Consider the following 16,113-nt stretch of genomic DNA (forward strand, 5'->3'; position numbering starts at 1 on the left):
AGATCAGAAGTTGCCAAAAGGGAAAGAGAGGGTATTTACCACAAAGGGATGCAAGAGAACTTTCTGGAATGATGGAAATGTTCCCTATCTTGTTTCCAGTGATCATTCTACACTGAATTTGTTTGTCAAAATTAATAAAACTGTATACCAAAAAAGGATAAATTTTACTTTATGAACATTAAACCTCAATGAAACTGACTTTTTTAAAAAGTGAAACTAAAAAACAGTGACTGAACATTTAGATTTTTATTTTTCTAGTGTGGCCCATTTCTACCATATGTTCAGCTCCAAAAAATAAAGCTTATACTCTAGGGACTGTAGGGCATGAAAATTTCTTTATAACAAAGAATACAGCAGGTAAATAATTTTCTTACAATGGATTTTTCATAACAAAGAATATAGCAGTAAATAATTTTCTTATAATAGATTTTTTAGTGAACATATTTCATGAATCATATTCTAAATCTACAGAATCTAGAAATTAATCAAAGCTGAACCACAGCCTGCCTGTAACTGCACCAGTTTATACTTGTGCAGCCTGTTATTAGAAAGAAGGGATGGAAGTGTCCTAGCCCATAACCTTTAAAACTCCCCCTCCTGGTTCTCCTGGAATTTTGTTTTGGTAGTTGGTTTGGGAATGTAGATGAGTAATGTTTGGACGACTGGGTTGCATATGGAGGGAAGAAACATAGGGAGTTGGTAAAATAACTGCTACTTGATGGCAAGCCAAAAGAAACAGAGACTCATAGCAATGTCTCCTCTCATTTAGGTGTGTCCTCACCCTTCTAAGCGCCATAGTGACCTCCCTGTTAAGGTTTTTCTCCAATCAGAAGTACATCTCCCAGCTTGTCTCCTTGGAATAAGAAGGACTAATACTTTCACTACTGCCCATCACCTGCTCCCTTTCACCCACGTCCCCCCAAACCCATTTATCATTTTTCTGCCTTTATAAAATAACTGGAATTGATATGAATCAACCAAATTCCTACTATAGATGTTGGCTCATGATCAACATTAAAATATTTATTGGTTGACCATTCATTCAGCAATGTCAGGCACTGTGCCAGGCAATGGGGATAAAATAATGAACAAAAAAATCCCTGCCCTCAATAGACAGACAACTACCCAAACAACTGAGTAGAAATAGACAACTATTAATACACAGACAACAGAGTAGAAAGCACTGTATAGAAGTAAGCCCAGGTTGCTATGGGAGCTTGTAAATGCAATGCTACTCTCTGTACCACTGAGATTATCCCTAGCAACCTGTGCCCTCTGAAATGTCTACAGGTCATCTACATACGCATTCAAATTAAACTTCCTGTTATTTCACTGTTTTTTTTTTATCTGCCCTGTCAGTAGACTGGATTACCTGGATTCTTCAAAAGTGGGGATAAAGACCAAGATGCCACATCTTGTCAAGGACACTATGCTTTATGGTATTTATTTGCAGAAACTATGTTAAGAGAGGAGAAATGAAATAATCACAATGGAATTTCCACTCTGTTCTAATTAGGGTGAAACCATTTAGACAGTAACAAAACTCTAATGTTCATAAATACTATTTATATTTATATCTATAACCACCTCCATGTGTGGGATACTGTGTTATGTGGTAAGGACATACCAAAGTGAGTAAGCCTTCACTTCTGTTACCAAGAAGTGATACAGAAGCACAGTAACACTGTGTGTGTGCATAAACCTTTACAATTCTCAGTACACTTACACCTCTATGTGGAAATCATCTTCAAACAACCCTGGGATATATTCAGGGCTTGGAAACATTTAACGACTTCCCCAAGGTCTCACTGACAGCAAGGGGCAGAGCTGAGTCTTGAATCTATGATTTCTGACTTCAAGCCTAGAACCCCTTCCTTTACAGAAGTAATTTCTAGACTTTTTTATTGCAGATTCCTGTCAGTAAAAACATTTTGAGCAGGCAATCCCAAGAAGTATACATGTAATTATTTTAAAATTATATTAAAATATGCATATATATGTGCTATCAGATAGCTCAATGCACAAAAAATATTTAAGGCAAAGACAGTGGACACAAATCCACATTTAAAATAATCTTGATAACTTCAAATATTATCAGCTGATTTCCTGTGAAATATAATACAGCCAGTATGATGATTATTAAATTATATTTTACCCAATAATGTGGCTGACAAAGAACTCTTCATAGAAGTATCAGTTCTCCCACTTTTTGTTGTTCACTCATGCTTGCATGATTCTATTATATTCCAATCGCTATTTCTTTGCATTTGTCTGTTCTGGATAGTTTGTTCCATTAAAAGCAGCAAATACGATCTTTAAATACACTTGACTAGATACAGACTGCACTGTCTCAGTGCACTGCAAGACGTCACCATCCACTTCTCTACATCGTGGGGTGCCCATTCTTCTCTCAGAACGTCTGCTGAGCCGATTGAGATGAGAGACTGACATACAGGTAATGTCAGAACGCATCATTCCTATAATAAATGTGGGAAAAGCTTAATTCCTATTTTCTAAGATAAAAACTTTAGTAGAAGTCCTAACATCCTCTTTCTCCAACTCAATGCATTTTCCGTACCTATTACAGGTACATACCTTCCTTGGAGACCAGTGCTCTGTATCCTCACCCTGCTCCTTCTTATACTTACTTGGCCAGTGGTTCTGACCTAACATTCTTTTTTAAAAACAAATATTTTGATTCACCCCCTTTACTATCCAGAAATGAAATTCATAAATAATGTAATCTTCCAACATACAGCTTATCCTAGTATGAGGAGCAGGGCCGGGTACTATATATATCACATGTATATAACATGTATATCTCACATGTATGTTTTATATATGTATGTCATATATCAAAACTATGTGTGGGAAGGTTATATTATCTATGGTTATAGATATAATCTATGGTATGTATAAAAGTTAATGGCACACGTAAAAAAAAAAAAGAAGGAAATTTACCTATAATAAAATTATCTGCATCTCAACATGGAAATGTTTGAGCATGACGGTACCAGAAGACATAATGAAATAGTCAAATGATTGCAGCTGTATGCGAAAATCAACGTGAATGCAAAAGCTACAAATGATAAAACATGAGCACGTGGCTGACTTAAATACACGGAGTAGCAATGTTGTCGGCGATTTTTCACACAAGTCTCAATGAAATTCAGGACAAAATAAAGTATAACCTCCCCTTAATTTATACAGCAGTTCTTATACATTCCTGGAAAATTCAGTTACAACCATGCAAAAAAAAAAAAATACTTTCTGTTTTTATGTAAATTAGAACTAGTTTCCAGACTCAGGTAATTATAAACAGGTTTTTCACTTTCATGACTGTCCCCTGGGAGAGTTGAAAGTCACGTGGAACACAGGAAAATTCCTTGATGTGCAGGACTGTATGGTGCATTTCAGGGTATCTGGCGTCCCTGCTCCCCCAAAGGCCAGCAGCGACCCCTCCTGTTATGACAACACACACACACTTCCAAAATGTGCCCTAGGCGGCCGCACCTCCTCCACAGAGATTGAGAACTGGGCTTTCATTCCTTGCTTATCGAGAGTCTCCACAGGAAAACCTTTCTCAGCATGTGTTCCCCAGAACCCTTTTGGGCAGTCCTTTCGTAAACTAAATTGTAATCCCAGTGAGATGAGGACCATGTCTACCTTACCCATCGCTGTAAACCCAAACCTAGCACAGTTCTCAGCACACAAACAGTTGAGGCTCAATAAATATTGGTTAAGCAAGTGACAAAATGAATGAGTCACCTGCAAGTGAGCAAATGCCCTGCAAGACCTCCCAAGGCAAATCCAGAGAGGCTGGGGTGAAAAGAGGGGAAGAGTATTCCTGTCATCCGGGGTCTGCCCAGTGCTAGGAACTTTGCTGGCTCTCCATCTTCGGGACCTCTTTCATGGTAAATATCCAAAGTCTGTTAAAGGCTGTCCCCAACCTCTGGGGAGATTGTCCCCCTCCAGTGATAGCAACTTTTCCCATAGCAGGTGCAGCAGGTAACTTTATGGGCCTGAGACACTGGATCATAGCCAGTGAGGACAATTCTAAGTGCAAATCTAGGTAGAGTCACTCGAATGTCTTCCAATTTATTCACTGGGGCTATTTGTTTCCCTGTTTCTCAGGGACCAAGAGAGAAAGGCTGAAATGAACTACTCCCTACAGGAGCTCCATAAACACTGTGCAAAGAGAACCCTTCCCACCATGAATAAAGCAGAGGAAAGGTGTAGCAGAAACAGCTGTGTCAGGGAAAAAGACGAAGCTACTGAACCAGGTCAAAGGCTTGGTGTACGACTGAGCACCAGCAGGAAAACATTTTTAGAACAATCATTCCCAGGACCCTGCCAGGAGGAGGGAAGGGATTCGAAGTCCCTGAGACTTTAATTCAGTGGATCGAATTCATTCACTCCTTCAACAAACATAATTGAGCACCATGTGCCAGGCAATGAGCTGGGCCCTGGAGATGGTAAGTTAACCATTCCCTGTGATACACGTCATTGTATATGTGTATTTCAGGGGCTAAGGACCATGGGCAAGGCACCATGGCACCCAAATCAGAATAGGGTGTCAGGGAAAGTTTGCTATAAGGTGTACCTCTTGAACTGAGCCTTGGAGGATGGTAGAAATGGGGTAATTTTAAAAGGAGGGAAGAGCATTCTGGAATAACTGGGGCATAGTTACAAATGCAGCACCGAGGCATCCAACTTCACAACTGAGATTCATGTAATACAATCTCTACAGAACCGTTATTTCTGATTAACATTAGTAGGACCATTATTGAGGATCAGGGACACAATCCCAGAAGTCAGCACAACACAGTGGGAACAACCACAGTTGCAAACGTGACCACGATCACTCACCAGGTGGGGAGGATCTGTTTCTTTGCCTTTTATAGGTTCTGGAAGCCACCTGCATGCCTCGAATCATGGCCCCATCCTTCATCTTCAAAGCCAGCAGTGTAGCATCTTCCAATCTCTGTCTCTGCTTCCATCGTCCCGTCATCTTTTCTGACTCTGACGCTGCTGCCTCCCTCTCATAAGGAACCCTATGATTACTTTGGGCCCACCAAGATAATCCAGGATAATCTCCCCATCTCAAGATACTTAATCACATCTGTAAAGTCTCTTTTGGCATGTAAGGCAACATATTCACAGGTTCCAGGGATTAGGGCGTGGACATCTTAGCCGGGGAGACTTAATTTTGCCTACAAACAAAATCATCTTTAATTCTTTCTTCTCTCTTCCTGTCCTCCACATCCTTAGCACAGCTAGCCATTGCCAGGCGCTATTGAGACTTTCTCCAAAATTATCCGAACTCCATCCACTTTCTAGCTTCACTATCACTACTCTGACTCAAGTCACCTGAATATCCCACCTGAATTACTACAGCTGGCTTTGTAACGGTTTCCCCACACCCACTCTCACCCTCCTCCCGTCCGCTCTCCATGCAGCAGCCAAAATGATCTTCCTAAAATCACTCCTCTGCTTAAATCTCTCAATAGCTTTCGTTTGTACTTAGGATCAAATTCAAAATCCCCAGCCTGGTCCAATAAGTCTCTCCATGGGCATCCCACGGAAGTCCTCTCTCCCTGCGCACTCACCACCTTTCAGCAATACTGTTCCTCTTTCAGTTCCTTGAAAACACTGCATTCATCCCTCCTTGGGCTAAAAGAAAAAATTTTATTTATATTTTCTTCCCCTCCCAGAATGCCCCTCCACTCACCCCCTTGCCTGGCAATCTCTTTCTCATCATTCAGGTATCTGCTTAATGTCCTTTCTTCAAGAGGATTGCCCCAGTCTGAATCAGGTCCTTCCCTAATAGTTCCATGTTCCTTCCTTCCCTGATTTTTAACACAATTTATAATTTTATGGTTATTTGCTTAAGGCCCATCACCCCAATAAACAGTAAGTTCCATAAGAATTGAGAAGGCCTCTATTTTCTTCCCCTTAGGAATCACCTGCTGCTAGCACAGTGCCTGGCACACAATAGGTGCTCATTAAATACTTCTCGAATGAACAAATCAATGAATGAATGACACCTGATAGGCAGCATAGCTGTAATCAAAAGTTTCATTTTGCTCTTAACTTGACATTCTGAAAAGAATTTCGTAAGAAATATGGTTACCCTTTCCATTGAAGAGAGGTTTCTGCATTGTTTGAGCTTGATTTCTCTACCTGACCTTAAGGTAATCACATAGCCTGAAAGGACCACTGCACCGAGTCCCAAAGCCCATGCCAGGCCTTATTCCCCGAGTTTCATGTTGCTAATCCTTGAACAGTTCTTCTCCTCAGTTTCCTCATCTTGAAAAGAAGGAAAGGAAACCTCTCTCTTCCTAATTCCCGGCTTCATGATCGGGTTCAAATGAGATAATATACAAGAAATTTGCCTGGAAGCTGTAAAGCACCATGTCAGTGTATGACAATCATGTCTTTAGACTCATCTTGCTCTGGAACTTCAAAAAGATAAATGTTGGGGGTGCTTCTTATCAGGGGTTTAATCTGTTCCAGCTGAGGGCATGTGGCTCCCAGGCTGAAGAAGAGGTTCCACCCCCAGCAGGTGAGCAGCAATATCCATTTGAAGACGAGCCCTGCCCCCTGGTGGAAACAGTAGGGCAGGTGCGCTCAGCCCCGTGGGCTCACCAGGGTCCTAACAACAGGTGCTGGCTGAAAAGGAGAATCCACTTATTGAAGCATATGCTTCTCAAAGAAACAGCTTTGATTTTATTTTATTTCCTATACTTTTTTTGCTGTTTTTATTTTTTTAATTAACGAATAAAAATTGTATATATTTATGGTATATAATGATGTTTTGAAATACATATACATTGTGGAATGGCTAAATCAAACTAACATAGGTAGCACTTCACACACTTATTTTATTGTGTTGAAAACACTTAAAATCTACTCTCTTACCAATTTCCAAGTAGGCAATATGTTATTGTTTTCTTTTTTGTTGTAAAATATACTTTTGGAAACACTCGTCTCATTATTATTTGGAGTTACGTGTTAATCAGGCATTGAAGACATTTACAACCCTTTATATTTTAATATTCTAATTCCTTGTATTATCAACAATTAAGTTAAAAGAATAATTTTATAATTCATATATGTTAAGACTATGGATGGCGACAAACAAAGCAGATATTCGTATTAGCATACATCGTAATCACTTAGCCCTTAAGTATGCTTATGATGCCAGAATCTCAAGGTCATCTGGAACGAATGCCACATTTTCACCCGGCACAGGCCTCATGACTCTGAGCACTTTTTTTCTTAACATTTCTGGGTCTCGGTTGCCTCACCTGCCAAACAAAGGGGCTGAAGTAGATGATGTCTAAGGCTTTTTGCGGTTCCAAAAATATCGGACGACTTTGCCCAGAAAATTCATTTAAAGGGAGGCCAATGCTGCCCAGAGTACCAGTTGACCAGGCTTCGAGGCTGCTTATGCCAGCACAGCTCCAAGAAACCTTCCGTGACTGTCCTGGTGGCAATACGTTATACCTGTCTTCCCCACCTGAACCTGAGACTAGTCAAGTCCAACCACGGTCCTCCCATCCTTCCTTTTCCGTGTCCTCCCCACCCTCTGCTCCCCCACCCTCCTTGGCCACGTCCTCGAGGGGAGGCTTCTCCTTGCTTACGTCTCCTTCCCTTTCAGCCTGGCCTCCTGGGCCCCCACACTCGCACACCCGGGTCAGCAACAACAACACAACAGCACTGGCTGCCATTCACTGAGTTTTCCATTTGCTGGACACTGTGCTAAGCAGGATCTCATTTAATTTCTTAACAAACTTATGAGGTGGAAACTCTTTCTATCCATATTTTGACAACTACCCGAACCTTTTCTGCAGACATCTCTGCAAAAAGGTCCAACTGCAACGATATTTTTTAACAGCATTAACCACTCAATGTACCTTTCCGCTGAATTGTCCTAGCAACTTTCTCTCAGAAACTTATCATTCATCCCGATCTCCATTCCCAGCTCTCTCCCCAGCCCTTCATCCTCTCCCACACCTTTCCCTCTCCCACGTCCTCTCCTGTCTCTCCCTCACTCTCCGTCCACCCTGCCACTCACACTTTCACACACCTAAGCATACAGACTCCAAAGCAGAGTCTGTGTTCTCTAGATCCCAATGTCACGTCCAGCGTGTACACACACTCCCCCCTTCCCCATCACCCAAGGCCTTTGGCACCTGGCCTGCAGTCCACTCCTCTCCCGTCTCCTGCCATCACGAGACATGTCATACCTGTACAGGTGGCCCATTTGGCATCATGGTCTAATAGTTCCTGACCTCTCACTCCAATGCCTTTCAGGTCCAGTCCACTTCTGACCTCTCATTGCAGTGACTGTCGGGTCCAGTCCCCATGTCTATTCTCTGGGCTTGAGCAACACCTGGAGTTGTACTTACTTTACAATTCTAAACTCTGGTTTCTTCTATCCAACTTTAACCCTTTTTCCTTCACCATTATCAATCTCCTATTCACCCTCCGCCCACTCCATGACCTCTTAAAGATGCCCAATGACTCTATCTCTTTTTCCTCAGTCTACCTGTCCCTCTGGATTGACTTTCTTCTTCCTCTATTATCATATGGTCAATCACCTCAGTCGTTTTCTCAAGAGCACCAGAAATTTCTTTGTCACTTTTTCTTTCTTCTGAACCTATCTTCAAATCCCCAAAGCCACATCAGTGTGGTGATCATCCTCTCTATTCCTGCACCAGGATTCCTTCCAAATACACAGTTGAATGTTATTACAAATGAGAGCTGGATCCTCAATGCCTCCTGAAAATCCCTGTACTCACTGTTAGTCGGGTATTTGCCCAGTTCCGTGTGCTTATTCTAAACATTCACACTTCCTATCAGTCATCTTCATCCGGGACATTCCACCAACCCCTCAAATCCAGGTTGGTCCAAATCTACCCTCAGAATCTTCCCCTCCTATGTTCCCTATCTCAGTTAATATTATAAATCCCAGCACTTGAAACTAATTACCCGAGAGTCATCCCCAATTCTTTCTTCTCTCCCTTACTATCCAAACTCAATCCATTACCATGTCCTCCCAGCTCCACCTTCTCTCCATCCTCACTGCCTCATCCTCCCCTACCCCATGACCATTGTTCCAACCTTGTAATTGGACTTCTTGTTTCATTTCAACCTGATCATGTTTCCCTCTGCTTTCTACTCGGGATTCATTCCAAACTCTTTAGACTAGTACGGCAGGCTAAACGTGGTCCAGCCCCTGTCTGGACCTGATAATAGGTTTCTTAGAGATTGTAATCGTATCTTTTTCACTTCTGCATTTATTTATAATAGCACTATGTCTTTCATTTTTTCATTTAGCATAGAGCACCAGACAGAGTAGTCATTCTATTTTAAATAAAGGAATAAGACATTATTTGTGACATTGTCCAAGGCAGTAAATAGACATTACAGTCATGGTAAGAACAGAGAAGTTACCAAGAACATATTTTTTTAAATAACACTTTTTCCCCCCTCTGGTGGGATAAAATATATGTTTCTGTAGTTAATAGTCCTTTATATACCTCGGTAGTAATTGAGACCCTAACTAGGGTACCCTATCACAATCTTACTTAAAAAAAAAAGTTGATAATACCCCATGCCAGATAATGATGGTATATTCCTAGGGTCTAGATGAAAGCAAAGGATTACTCACTCAAAATTAGAAGTTAAAATAATGAACTTAATATAGAACAAACCCTATTATATTTAAGATAACAAATATCCTGAAGCAACAGCCAGAGATGTTAGACATTAATTATTTTTTTTAAATCACCCCATTATACATAATTTTAGGCTAATCTAAATGATGCCATTTTTCCTCTGGCATACATAACTCAAATAGAAACACCCCAATAATTTTATATAAAAGCCAAAAGAAACTATCAGCGCATGATATTCTCTCCTCCTTTGACTTTGCATCTACCCACAGACAAGGCGAACGTTCCTCAGAACACCATGTCTTTCCGATTTCCTGGCGGATCCAGGCATAATTGCTTACGGGCTGGAACTGGATCTGTCAGACCACCCAGTGGAGGCGCAGGCTTTGCAGGCAGCAACGCATGTGGCAGCTCTGCTGCTGGAAGTGGATTTTCCTGCACCTTGGGAGGGGGCTTGGGCAGTGTTCCCAGTGGGAGCCACGCCAGTGGTGCCCTTGGAAATGCTGCTTGTATTGGCTTTGCCGGAAGTGAAGGGGGACTCCTCTCAGGGAATGAGAAGGTGACCATGCAAAATCTTAATGACCGCTTGGCATCCTACCTGGATAACGTGCGAGCTCTGGAGGAAGCAAATGCTGAATTAGAGAGAAAAATCAAGAGTTGGTATGAAAAGTATGGACCGGGATCTTGCCGTGGACTTGATCATGACTATAGCAGATACCACCTAACAATCGAAGATCTTAAGAATAAGGTGAGAAATCACAAATTCGAAACTATTCAAAGTATTTAAAACAAAGAATTACCCAGCAAAAGACATAGAACTATAACAGGAAATGTTTCATGACTGTTAATTGTAACTTATATTGTATTTATTTATTATTTATTTTGATAAATAAGTCTTCCTATTACTCAAAAATAGTCACTTTGATTCGTGAATTTCAATGTCGTCAAAATGTTGTTGGTTCCATTGTTTATTTTGAATTATAGTCATAGAGAAGAAAGCATTGTATTCTAAAAGTTATATGAGTATCTGAGAATAAATAAAACCATATTTTAACCTTTAAAAATTAAATTTTAAACATTTTATTACATAAGGAAGACTTTTATGCAAAAACTTAATATTGTAACATTTTTTATTTCCTGAAATAATAAATTATAAAGCAAACTTATTTGTTGTCTTCTCCCTTTTGATTTCTCCTAGCTTATTTCTTCCACTACTGCTAATGCTAACGTCATTCTGCAGATTGACAACGCCAGACTGGCTGCTGATGATTTTCGGCTAAAGTAAGTGATAGAAAATAAATCATGCTCTAGAAAAAATTTCCTGTTTATTTAACTTGTTAAATAAAATTTCAATTTCATCCCAAGTAGAATAAACTATAACCTAAAAGATTAAAGCATGCAAGGGATTTATGTTATGCTACCACAATCAAGTATACTCACAATTTATAGCGATTTATTACATTCATGGGACAAAATATCAATGTATTTCTATGCCTGTCTAGAATACTGCTAAGCACAGAGTGGATGCTCAGTCACTATTCATTGACTAAATAAAAATATTAACTAAGAAAAATTCTAAAATGGTATACTTGTATTTAATTGAGATAGGCTATTGGAATTTGCATGATTAAATAATTGCCAATTACCCTGCACAGATTTGGGTAGGGGCATGGGGAGGGGTTCTTTGCATGTTTTTATACCATTTAGAGTCCTAATTCAATTTCTAATTTTCAGTTTAAAGCAATTGAGGCTTTATTTTTCTTCTTCTTGAGATAGTCTAACTTGCACTCGAATTCATTTAAATGTCCCCCAAGGTATGAAAACGAGCTTGCCCTTCACCAAAATGTAGAGGCGGACATCAACGGATTGCGGCGGGTCCTGGATGAGCTGACACTCTGCAGGACCGACCAGGAGCTGCAGTACGAATCCCTCAGCGAGGAGATGACCTATCTCAAGAAGAACCATGAAGAGGTTGGGGACGCTTTACCTCTAGTCAAGTCAAATTGATGGGAATAGAGTACTGGGAAAAAGATGAAAACCCCATGCAGGCCAGCATTTTAGTTTTTTCCATGCTCCAAATTGACTAAATTTGACATTTAGTCAATAATTAAGTGTTGAATAACTCTCCCGTTATTATACCCCTTCTCATTTAAAAATGAGATGCTGTGACTGTTTTATGCAGTGGTGGTGATTGTTTAATTAAAACAAATAACTAATTCAATAGATGATTGGCATGAATATAGATCAAGTAAGTCAATTTAAAAAATTTTGTGCCATAAATTATATACCCGACCACAAACTTTGAGACATAAAGTAACGCCTGTGAAAACTCTTCTCCGACTGGGTGGGAACACACATCGCCCCTAAAGCCACACTCGTGTTTCCTTCCAGGAAATGAAGGCTCTGCAGTGTGCGGCCGGCGGCAACGTGAACGTGGAGATGAACGCGGCCCCCGGGGTGGACCTCACCGTCCTGCTGAACAACATGCGCGCTGAGTACGAAGCCCTCGCGGAGCAGAACCGCAGGGATGCGGAGGCCTGGTTCAACGAGAAGGTGAGGTCAGCCCCGCCAGCCCCGCCCACGCCGCTGTGGCCCATACAGACTGGTCTTACCCTTTGCGCCCGGCCTTCCAGAGCGCCACCCTGCAGCAGCAGATCTCCGACGACGCTGGCGCGGCCACCTCTGCCAGGAACGAGCTCACAGAGATGAAGCGCACCCTGCAGACCCTGGAGATCGAGCTGCAGTCCCTCCTGGCAACGGTAGGTGAGAGTGCGGGTCAGACTGGACCCAGTGATTCTGGAGCACCTAAGAGAAACCCCTCTTTTCTCCCCTAAAGGGAGATCGCACCCCTACTGTCTGCTTAGGGCTCTTCGAGGCTGCGAAAATGAAACTCTTAGAGATAACAAGTTAGGCCACAGGTGTTTTAATTAAACAAAACAAAATGGGGGTAGTTGTGTTGTGAGTTTCCTCTTCAAAGGGGCAATTATGTGCTGTGAGTTTATTTCTCTTACTTTCTGCTTGATGGTTTATTTCCCTCTGTTAGTAGGTTATTAGTAAGGCCACATTTCACCTATGAGGATACATTATCAGGGAAATTAAAGTTTTCAGCTGCCAAGCACACACCTCACTGGCATCTTGCTACCTATGTCCTCACCCTCCCCATTTCCATCCTGATCACCTGCCACTCAGATGCTCCTAAGCAACCCAGCACCCTCCATGTAACACACGGTCAGCCCAAGACAGTGGCTCTAAGTCAGTCTTAGTCAGGTTTTCAGCCCCCTTAGACCCAGCGTCTGCCTGTTGTGATGATTATTTTATAACTCCCTCCTTGCAATCCTAGAATGAAATCAATAGGTAATATATTTAGCAATACACAAAATTATTCTTAAAAAGTATAATATAGTAACTCCAATAAAAGGGAAAAATATAAGGAAAGTATTTTAAAATAAGTTGTATTTACTATTTAAGTATTTGGGCCCAATCACCCTATAAAATGTAATGAAAGAGATCGTAGCTTGCATCTTCTTTTAATAAATCTTTCATTTTCAACAATGTCAGACCAGGAGTCACTTCATACAAGAAAAGGAAAATGAAAGAGTGGAGGTGGGGTGGACACTGATAACAGCTAACATCAGGTGAAGTAATAACTGCCAAGACATATTTATATATAATAAGGGAAAGAGGGAAATTACCTTCATTGAAGTTGGGGTCATGTGCCAGGACCAATTACAGACTGTGGAAGTAGAAGAGAGGAAGTACAATATTTGTGAGAGTAGTGTCGAAATAATGACCCGTGCTGTTAAGTCAGTCATTCAATCTCAAGTGCCTTAATGGAGAACAGAAGATCAAGGATGGATTAGAAGAAGAAACAGCTGCCAGTGCTGAGAAACACTGGTCTACATAGGGCTCAGGGTGGTTTCACCCCTTGCCATGGCTTTTTTGATGTCCTCAGAAACAGTCCCTGGAGTGCTCCTTGACAGAGACCGAGAGCAACTACTGCGCGCAGCTCGCGCAGATCCAGGCGCAGATCGGGGCCCTGGAGGAGCAGCTGCACCAGGTCAGAACCGAGACCGAGGGCCAGAAGCTCGAGTATGAGCAGCTCCTCGACATCAAGGTCCATCTGGAAAAAGAGATCGAGACCTACTGCCGCCTGATAGATGGAGATGGAAAGTAAGTAAAGCCATTCTAAAATCCAGTTTTTACCTCTTCTAAACTACAACCATACACTGCCCGTTACTCTTCCATACATTCAAGCCTTGTCTTTTTCATTCCCATCTCTTGCCTCCGGAGTCCTCTTTCTCTTATTCTGTACATCACAGTGTCCTTCTCCTCTGCCTCGGATAATTCCAGTTGTCCCTGCAGAAGTTCCCACTTGTTGTCCATATTAATCACTGTGGATATGAGATTCTCCCCACCCCGACCCCCATATATTCAGCTCATTCTTCCTAATATCACTGCTGCCCTGAGATAAATGTACTCTGTACAAATAAACACATGTATGCCCACGTATGCATGTCCTTTTAAATTCTTGGCTTTAAAAAAAATCCAATGGAAACAAGTTTTGTTTATATCCTCTCTTTAGACAACATTCCATTACTTTCAGCTCCTGCACACAAAAATCTTAAGAGTTTCCTTTGTAGAAAACTAAGATCTTTTTTTGGTACACAAACTTCACTTGAGTTCATTGATTCAATGACTATTTCTTAAGTGACAGTAAACAGAAATATAAAAGAATAAACTATTTTTTCTTTTTACAGTTCATGCTCCAAATCAAAAGGCTTTGGATCAGGAAGCTCAGGGAATTCATCTAAAGGTAAACAAAATCTATTTCTATTTCTATTGCAGCAAATGCTTTTATAATACATTAATGGCAGTCATACACCATGGCAAAAGTCAATGTTGAAGTAATTTTAACTAAAGTTCTCTGAACTGAAAGTATTATTTTGAGTCGATGAAACTATCCCAAACTATTATTATAAATCTACACTTACCCGCTCACCAAAAATGTGTATATTATATTACAACCAGCAATGGAATTCTTTGTCATGTAATCTTTTAGTATGAATATATGTATTCACATGTTTTATTTCTAGATTTATCCAAAACTACACTGGTAAAGACGGTGGTTGAAGAGATAGATCAACGAGGTAAAGTTATTTCATCGAGGGTTCACTCCATTGAAGAAAAGACATCTAAAGTGACGAACAGCAAGACAGAACAAAGAGTTCCTTTCTAGTTGTCATTTTAGAGAAAAGAATAATTTGGGAAAGGATCCTCCACAAGTGTATTACTCCAATCAACATGAAGAATGAAAACACTTTCTGATTTTGAAGTTACTTAGCAAAAATAGTAGTTTTCTTGGTTAAATTTTACAGGATGTTGGGTGTTTGTTTTCAGGTAAATAAAGTTGATGTGCACTCATTTTCATTCACCGGTGACCAATAAATAATTGTGATTTATTTTTTTCTGTGTCTAATTTATAAGGAGACATTTATAGAATATTTTTGAGTTGTCTTTCGCTCTAGTTTTAAATAATTGTCAATACTGCCACGTGGCATTTAAATATTAAACATTTACCAGGCATAATCTTTAAATCCTATCATGTCTGCATGGGCAAATAATCAGGAAAAGTTCAGAAATTCTCCTGTGAGTGAAAAGTCCCACCACTAGATGGCACACTCCTGGTATGTTACCAAGAGCCTACCTCAAACTTCCAGGGATCTGGGTTCTTCGCCTTATACCATTCCACGTGAAAAAGGATAATCTCTGGAAAGATCAAAAGCAATGAGACTCATGTTAATGACTTTTCTTCTAGAGCAGAAGTCAAAAGTTTTTTTTCCATGACGGCCCAGACAGTAAAATATTTCAGGCTTTGCAGACCATAAGGTGTCTATTTCGACTACTAAATCAGCCTTTGCAGCAGAAAGCAGCCGTAGACAACAGATGAGCGAATGAGTGTGTCTGTGCTCCAATAGAAATTAATTTATGAGCACTGAAATTTGAATTTCAAATAATTTTATGTGCCATTAACTATTATCCTTATTTTTATTTTTTTTCAACCATTTAAAAATGGAAAACCATTCTTAGCTCATGGTCTGTGGAAAAATACATGGCAGGCCAAATTTAACCCACCAATACCTGTCCCAGAACTTAAAATTTCACGAAGTTGATAAACATGATGATTATCGTGTCTTCCTACCTTTCTGGATCAAAATGTATAGTAGAAATTCCCAACAAATATTAAATTGCCTAAAAGGAAAGCAGCCCCTTTACTTCTCTATTATATGGCCTGATTCCAATGGAAAGCTCCCGTGAGAGAAGGAATTCTACCCCACAACCCAACAGTCACACGGGAGTTCAAAGAAGTGGTGAAAAATGGGATATTTACAAAATTTTCAGCCAAAAGTCATCAAATGAAGCAAGTACTAGA

The 16,113-nt window shown here is 40.5% G+C and overlaps 1 protein-coding gene across 1 annotated transcript; it reads left to right on the plus strand.

Annotated features, from left to right (window-relative positions):
- The first annotated feature begins 9,915 nt into the window (after nucleotides 1-9,915).
- Nucleotides 9,916-15,111, plus strand: KRT28 (keratin 28, type I). Its single transcript, XM_012660787.1, has 8 exons — nucleotides 9,916-10,431; nucleotides 10,882-10,964; nucleotides 11,498-11,654; nucleotides 12,075-12,236; nucleotides 12,317-12,442; nucleotides 13,636-13,853; nucleotides 14,441-14,496; nucleotides 14,777-15,111. Exons 1-8 carry the CDS (start codon nucleotides 9,916-9,918, stop codon nucleotides 14,917-14,919), a joined length of 1,461 nt encoding a protein of 486 aa, XP_012516241.1. The 3' UTR covers nucleotides 14,920-15,111.
- The last annotated feature ends 1,002 nt before the right edge of the window (nucleotides 15,112-16,113 follow it).

This window comes from Propithecus coquereli, unplaced genomic scaffold, assembly GCF_000956105.1.
Source record: "Propithecus coquereli isolate 6110/MARCELLA unplaced genomic scaffold, Pcoq_1.0 Scaffold119, whole genome shotgun sequence".
In the NCBI taxonomy this organism is placed as follows: Eukaryota; Metazoa; Chordata; class Mammalia; order Primates; family Indriidae; genus Propithecus; species Propithecus coquereli.